This window comes from Coenobita brevimanus, chromosome 7 (assembly GCF_032717465.1).
Source record: "Coenobita brevimanus isolate Jiangsu-jjx chromosome 7, ASM3271746v2, whole genome shotgun sequence".
Classification (NCBI taxonomy): domain Eukaryota; kingdom Metazoa; phylum Arthropoda; class Malacostraca; order Decapoda; family Coenobitidae; genus Coenobita; species Coenobita brevimanus.
Window position 1 is genome coordinate 11,581,568 of NC_136960.1, and position 8,479 is coordinate 11,590,046.

At 40.9% G+C, this 8,479-nt stretch overlaps 1 protein-coding gene across 1 annotated transcript; it reads left to right on the forward strand.

Moving 5' to 3' along the window:
* The first annotated feature begins 5,766 nt into the window (after nucleotides 1–5,766).
* On the forward strand, nucleotides 5,767–6,351 carry LOC145404959 (uncharacterized). Its single transcript, XM_080276465.1, has one exon. The coding sequence runs from the start codon at nucleotides 5,767–5,769 to the stop codon at nucleotides 6,349–6,351; it is 585 nt and encodes a 194-aa protein (XP_080132591.1).
* Nucleotides 6,352–8,479: the final 2,128 nt, after the last annotated feature.

Here is an 8,479-nt window from a genome sequence, read left to right on the forward strand (position 1 = left end):
TTCAGGAGTGCATAATGAGGGAGGTATGGTGGAACAAGGATTAGGTTCACCATCAACTTAACAGCCAAACAAATCTTACTCTTTTACTACCAGAGTTTCAAGAGTACAAAATAGTCTGGTGTTGGCTTGAATATATATATCTATATCTATATCTATCTATATCTATCTATCTATATATATATATATATATATATATATATATATATATATATATATATATATATATTTTCAAGCCATGATACAGTGGTAGAGTGTGCGTTTCGTACACGGGTGAACCAGGGTTCGCGCCCCGTCAGGGTAATAAACTTCGGGAGTGTTCACCCGGCCACGTACTGCATTGGCGAACACAAGGGGTGCTGTGGTTGAAACAGTGTCGCTTACTAAAGTATGCTTGCACCTACTCGGCTTGCGCGGGCCGATTACACTTGGTTCACAGACTACACACACGTTCAAAGCCACTCCAACACTACAATTACACTTACAAGCACTTCTCACCATACATACAATCTCTACCAGACAGCCTAAGCCACTTGGTAGAGATACATTGGCTGTATCGTCCCGACTTCGGTCGGGATAGGCCGGTCCTGCAGTGGACACTCAAACGGCTGATGATTGTATATATATATATATATATATATATATATATATATATATATATATATATATATATATATATATATATATATGTATGTATATATTGTTACATAGCCTATGATTTCATCATCCTTTGTGTAATTTTAACGTACAGTTGCTGCATGTTTGATCACGAGCGTGTTCTACCTCACTCCCCCCTTCAACCCTTATGGTGGAGTAGGTCGTTCTTTCTGTTGTTCAGAGCAGGATTGTCAACTCTTTGTCCCCATGGCTTCATTTGCGCGTCCTTCTTACAAGTTGTATCAAGCTCTGCTGGCCCCTATATAATGAGCTCAGTCTCTGCATTATTGCCACTTAGATCTACTCCTCATTTTGTTCACCTCTCTGTCCTCCCCTGTACAGTTATTATTGTGAGTGCTCAGGAAGTCTCCAACCATCTAGCAGCTGTGTAATTTGAGTATAAGTGTTATTGCATTTTGTTCTTGTACTGTATAGCATAAGTTAATTTGTAGGCCTAGTGAGCTTTTTGTAATTCATGTAAGGTTCTTATTGTTAGCCATTGTTCATAATAGTTTGTATCTGTAATAATTTATCTTGTATTAACTGAGCATTACCCAGTGTATTTTCATTTTATCAGGGCTGACTTAGATAAATTTACTCTTGCTAATTTCGTGTTAACAGAGGCTATTGCAGTTAACCATATATTTAACCTGTTTTTTGCCATTACATTATCCTTATGAGTTTTGAATGTTTTGTTGTTAGTTTGAGCATTAAACTTTAACTTGTAATTTTACCTAACTCTTTTGTTTTGAACCTGGAACTTTACGGGACAGTAGTGATTTTTAGTATTCTCACTTAAAGTGTGTATTATCTTTCGCTGTTCCGTAACAATATATATATATATATATATATATATATATCTATATATATATATCTATATATATATATATATATATATATATTTACCTGTACCTTTATATTTCCTTTATCTTTATCATCATCATATTTCTTTCTTTGTCTTCTTTTCTTCTCCTCCTCCTTCTCCTCCTCCTCATCATCATCATCATTATCATCATCATCATCATCACCATCATAATCATCGTCTTTCTTCTTCTTCTTCATGGACATCAACCTCATCTTTTTCTTTCTGTCTTTATTAATTTATTCTTCAGTATCATCATCATCATCGTCCTTTTTCTCTCTTCTTCTTCTTAAAGGTCATCATCCTCGACTTTACTTTCTTCTTGTTTTCTTCCTCTCTTCCTGCTTCTTCTTTTTCTCCTCCTCCTCCTCCTCCTCTTCCTCCTTCTCCTCTTGTTGTTTTCTTTCGTAGCAGGAAGTTGATATACCCTTGAATCAATTAACGTCTATCTTTTTTTTTTTTTTTTTTTCATTTATGCTTCCTTGAACGATTTAATTAAGCTTAGGAAGGAGTCTTTGGAAAGAAAGAATCAAATGAAAAATCCTTCAATAATTCCTTCAAAACAACCGGTCTTTCCTAAACAACATCGTCTATCATTTGGAAAGAAGAACAAAAATAAATCTATCACGGAACCGGAGTGGTTAGAGAAAGAATTCTTAATTTTTCGTGGCTCAGATTTTCCTCAGATTAGTACAATCGTTTGGTGTCAGCCTGGACATAATTAAAAAAAAAGATTATACCCCTTTTACTTAAGTTTGGCCTATAATTGTCATATCTCCTTCTTCAGCGCTGAGTTGTAACAATAGATTACCTCTAGAATATGACGGTGGTCACGAGAATGTGCAATGGAAAGGACGTGGAGTCGTAGAACTGTCTTTTTTCTGCCACTGAGCTACGTGAAATAAGATGCAAAAGGACGAATATCAGTACCAAGTTAAGGTGAAAAAAATATAGCTGAGCTTTTCACCACTTCAGTTCGACGACACGCTTCCATTCTATTCTTGCTACAAGACGATTTAATCAAGCTTTTGAGTTGCCCTTTGATAATTTCCTTCATCATCTTCACAACTTGACTTTTCTCCATAAGCTGAATAAAACTGTCTGGTGGTAGCAGGAACAGAATGAAAAATACGTGGCTGGATTGAGCGGTTTAATCTTCTAACTGCAAATTACATGGGTAGATGGTTTATACTTGACGCCTGGTGGTCTGGTGGGTTAAGGCGCTCCAACTTGATGTGGCCCATAAGGAGTTCACATGTGAAGGGTGGTTGGGGTTTACTGCTCATCTAATGCCACTTAGGGAATTTAGACTGGCCACCATCGCCCAAAATGTCATAATTAAGCAGCCAAGCCCCAGGTCCCTATGCTCCTCGTGGTGCAATAAAAGATTGGCTGAACAGGTAGAATAATTTTTACATGAAGATGGAGCTAAGTTGTCGGAGGCTTGGATGATGTTTAAGTGACTTTGTGGCTCATCAATGGTGCTTCATGGTTCTAGCACTGCTGTTCTTTATCTTTCTTAGCTCCTGGGTCCTGCCGCACCCTATCTCTTATAGGTGGTAAGTAGGGTTCGGATGATGATGATGATGATGATGATAAGGAGGAGGAGGAGGATAAGGAGGAGAATGGTCAAGATGATGATCATAATGATAATGGTAATGATGATGATGATGATGATAATGATGGTAATGATTGCTAAGCTTTCCGTAGATAGTCTGGTATTAGCCTCAATATAACACTAAAATGCACCCAAAACAGCGACAAGGAAAACAACTTGAAGACATTGGTAAACTGACAGTGACGCCATTTACTGAGACAGGTGGGAGTTGGAGTCTTATGTGTGAGTGTATGCAATGACAGTGTTAGTGTGTCTTCTGACGTACAGTAGATATGTGTTCCAGAGCGTGTGGATTTACTGGAAGAAGTGAAGATGGGAGGAAAGAAGGCAAACAGATAAAAGGAAAAAATGTAAAAGAAAGAGTGCTTAGAGTGGTGGGAGAGCGGAAGAGATGGGTGATAGTAAGGTATGGAGACACTTTAAAATCTACCAGACAGGATGAACTCTGGGACTGGGTGTCTGGCAGTAGATTTAGGCACAGGAAGAGAACAAAACTGCGACAGAACGAGAAAATTAAAACTCTGGAACTTTTTGGCTGGATGGCACGTGTGGAAGTCTGGAGTGGGCCAGGATCCCTCACACCAGGTCAGTCAGCCAGGCGACTAAAATAAACCCAGTCTGCACAGTGACGTCATGCAAGTCCTCCACAGCCGCTTACTGCATTCAGCGTCCTGTGTTCTTGCCTTTATTACCAGCCGCGATAGAGAAACTGGTACTGTTTTCAGTGTGTGTGTGTGTGTGTGTGTGTGTGTGTGTGTGTGTGTGTGTGTGTGTGTGTGTTAGCTCGATAACTTCGCAACCGCTGAAGATATCATCACAAAATTTTACAGGTGTGCTGTAGGAATGAAAGTCTCCTACGAGTATTGTGTTCAGCATGGCTGTGTGTCTGTTAGCATGATAACTTGCAACCGCTCAAGATGTCATCACAAAATTTTACAGCTCTGTAGTAGGGATGAGTGTCTCCTACGAGTTCGAAATTGGTGAAAGTAGGTCGTCATATTCCGAACCGCGCTAGATATGAATCGGCTTGAGGCTGGTGTGATTCACCCCTTGGGGGGGTGGCATCTAGTGTTTTTTTTTTTTTTTAATTTCATTTTATATCCCTATGAAAGTCAATTTTTCTGAGGTGATATTTCTTTCATTCACTCTTTAATCTACTTACTTTACATATACTAATAAATCTTCTGGAGAATATTGGTCTATTGCAAAGAATTGTTAAAGTTTCCTTTAAAGGTGGGCAGCACCTCACCTTAATAATAACAAAAAGAAACACTACACACAAAGTTCAAAAACTATTGTGTTTCAGCAATTGGTACATACCTAAGACAGACAGGCAAGATACAAGTACTTCCTTCTGAAAACAGGTGGGGGATTTTGTTTCAAAGTGATTTACTCTCATAGCGGACATCAAGTTGACCATTCTATGTAGTATTTCTGCCTGTAGATCATAATAAATTCCAAATGCAAGGCATTGTTGCTTATCATCGTACATATGGGAAATCATTACATCGAACCAAGGATCAACAAGATATGAATTTTGTTGTGGCATCCCAGATTTTGCTTTGCAACAGCCCTCTTTGTCCTAAATATTAAAGTACACTTGCACAGCTCTTTGACAGCAGCTGTGTTGCATAAATAACTCGCTGCCTCTGTTGTCCTGACAGATTAAGACGCATATCACTAACTTTATAGACTAATCCACATTCTGCTTTTGTCTTTGCTGACGTTTCATGAATGTATTCCTCATTCTGTACTAGCAAGCGTCTACAAGAGTGTTACTAGACTTCTCTGTCTCGCTCTGTCTGTCTGTCTGTCTGTCTCTCTCACACACACACACACACACACACACACACACACACACACACACAAAACAGTCATTGCCTGACTGGCTGCTCTGGTATGAATGGATCCTGCTCTGGGGTAACAGGTGAACAGGTCCTCAGTGTTGCTCGGGTGGCTGGCCAAAGAGGGTGAGCACCGCTCTGTCTCTTGGGTCGGAGTTCACGTGCCAGAGTTCCCCATCTCCTCTACCGGAAAAAGGACCTGGCCAAACCTCACACCTGCAATTGGATTGCCTGTGTGGGGTTCAGGTACATGGAGGAAGTGATGTTTTTCCGAGAAGCTGTCACCGGTAGCCGCAAGAGAAGAGAATTTTCCTAACTTGGTAGCACATTTCCATCGAAGTAGGAGGGAGAAGTAGAAGCGGGGTGAGCCTGCCAGCAGCATCCAGGACACAAGCATTCCTCACCTCATCCTACCACTCTCCTTACCTAACTCCGGGACTCCGCGGAGTGCGGCACCAGCAAGCAACTCCCTGGCTCTACTTATACCCACTTTCAAGCGTATAAATGACACGAGCATACATAGGCAAATATTTTCTTGAGAGATTTTTTCCCGATTGACTACACTAATACAGTTAGAAGTATATCCATGGGTAACGGGCCAGATTGCTTGGGCAGTGCAATTAATGTAAGTAATGATCGGAGCAATTAACACTGGTAACTTCGACAGTGCAATAAGAAGTGATCTAGGCAGCAAGCCCTCCAGTGCCTCCGATTTTATTTAGATTTTAGAGCGATCTGGTGGAGTAGTGTGGTGATTCCGATACTGGTGTAGGAAGTGACCTTGCCTGATGGTGCGGTGCGAGGGCACAGACGAAGGTGCGATGCGGGAGGGGAAGAAATACAGGTTAAGGCCTCGCAGGATAGTGAAGCGGCTGCAGCAGGTGTCCAAGACCCCAGAGGAAGCTATTGCCAAATCACGACCAGAGCCTCTGTCAAAATACCGCAGAAAGACAGCCAATGCCAGGGAGAGACATCGTTTGAAGGAGATCAATAAGGCCTTCGATACACTGCGAAAGGTGCTTCCAGGGGCTGTGGAGGTGGAGGCGGCCAACATTCCTTCCATCATGACAAAGATCACAACACTGCGCCTGGCTGTGGACTACATCAGGGCTCTTAGCGAGGTTCTCAATGCTGACCCTCACCCTGCCTCACCATTCTTGACTCACTCAGCATCACCCTTCCTGCCTCAGCTTGTCAACCCCTGCTTCCCGTCTGTAAACTCCCCCACTGACTTGGACGACCTGCTCTCTGACGACTCCTGTTTCCTAGATGTCTTCCTAGATGTATTCTACGATCTCCCTCCCTTACCGCTCCAAGACCCACTCCACTTGTTAGTGGAGGCGGAGGGAAAGGGTATGTTGCTTCTTAGCTGAACCTCCACACTCCCCTAACACCTCCACAACACCTACAGCAGACTGTACTGCATTCTATTATGTGTCCAGCACACTTCACCACACTCTAGCCTACCACCACACCCTACGATCCCATCACACCCTGCCATGTCTCCACCACTCCCTACAGCACCTCAAGCACACTCCACCACACCTCTAAGGATGACTTGCAGTGATATCATTGGAGAAGAGTTGCCAGTGTTATTACGTGTGCGACGTCTATAATTTGTCTCGCCGTCATCACCAACAAAACTGAATTCCAAGTTATATCAAGTGCATAATAATGTCGTACTGTACGCCATGTATACGGACTTGTATAATCATCGTTTACAACAGCAGTGCTTGTCCATTCGCCGTTCCAAATATTGTGTGTAATTTTCGCCCCACCTAGCCAATGAATGAGGGAACAGAATGATGATGATGATAATGATGATGATTCCTAGCGACGTTAATGAAACTTTTAAGGACCCGTATCGTCGACCAACACTTCAGCCTGTTAACTGTACGTTATATTTTGCCTAGTACTTAAAACTCTTTGATATTAAGTGACAGTTAGATTCAAGGTGCGTGTGGGTTATGTGGCTTCTTAAATAAAATGTGGTTCATCAGTATGATACAGTGAAAACAGCTCTGTATGTGCCATATATTTCCTAATGTTAGACTGCTAGTAACCAAAAACTGAAAACCCAAAACAATATTACATGTGAAGTTACTTATTCTGATTGTAGACCATCAATACCATCAGTAAAAACAACTATCCTTCTGGTTTAACTAATACTGAAGACTCATGACGGCCAGTAATAGCAGTAACATAAAATCTAAAAACTCTGTTACGTGTTAAAAGAGTTAACCTGTACGTTATCGATAATTTATCTACAAAAGATAAACGAGCTTATGCAGTTTGTAGTACTGTATCTTTCTGACCGTATGACTGCCGGTAGCTAGCACGGTCGGGGAGGAAATTTAGCTGAACATTTCACTTCCTCAATTTCTTACCTGTCTCTTCTGGTTAATATTCCTAAGGAGAGAAAATTTAATATTCCTGAGGTGAGAGAAGCTTAGTATGTTTCTCTGCCTAAAGATGAGTCTCACTGATGCGATGCATTGAAGAGGAAAATGACTGACATGCTGCAAGCATGAAGATGATTCGGCGCAACAATGGGCGAACTTCTGACCCCGATAGTACAACGGAAAACAGACATAAGCAGACCTACATGATCCTTTTGAGGCTGCGAGTTGTGGTAAGTCTTTTATTTTATTTTATTTTTTTTTTAATTTTTTTTTTTTTACTTATAATGAATGGAGTAAGGAAAAACAATGGGAAAAAAATAAGTCCATGTGCCTAAAGGCATCCTCCATTCATAAAATATTTACAGTATAACAACTGGATTTAAATTGAAGGGGATTAAATGTTTGTGGGAAACAACTCCCATGAAGTGAATTCCAGAGAGTAGTAGTTCTGGGGATAAATGAATATTGATAAGCAGAGGTTCTGCATTGCAGGGGAGAGAGTGTGAGTTCACGGGCGCCCCCAGCTGCCCGAGTATTTCAGGAGAAAATGTGAAGGGGAGGCACAATTGAAGCCAGTTCGTCAGAGCACTTACGGTAAAAATATCGATAATATAATGCTAAAGAAGCAACATCTCTACGTACTGATAATGGAGGAAGGTCCTGCGTAATGGCAGGATTATTGATTAATCTAATGGCTTTATTTTGAATATTGTCCAACTGCCTCAATACAACTGCTCCACATCCACGCCACAGTGGCGAACAGTATTCGATCTGAGAACGCACATGACTTGTATATTGTGGGCATCTGCTCGTCAGTGAAGAACTCACGAACTCTGTACATAAATCCCAATTTTTTGGAAGCATTTTTAGCAAGGGATTTAACATAAGCTGTTCAGCTTAGGTTGAGGTTTAGAGTAACACCTAGGTTATCAATTGTAGTGGATATGGGAATGTTGACATCATTTAAAATTATGTGAGAGTCTGAGGGATTCTTTCTGTTGCAGAAATTAATGTATTTAGTTTTCTGAGCATTAAATGAGACGAGATTTGTTTGTCCTCATTGATTACGATAACGTACCTTTATCTCTCCTATCTCCAA

Coding starts and splice junctions, on each gene's coding strand:
- LOC145404959 (XM_080276465.1), top strand. CDS start 5,767: ATGGTGCGGTGCGAGGGCACAGACGAAGGTGCGATGCGGGAGGGGAAG.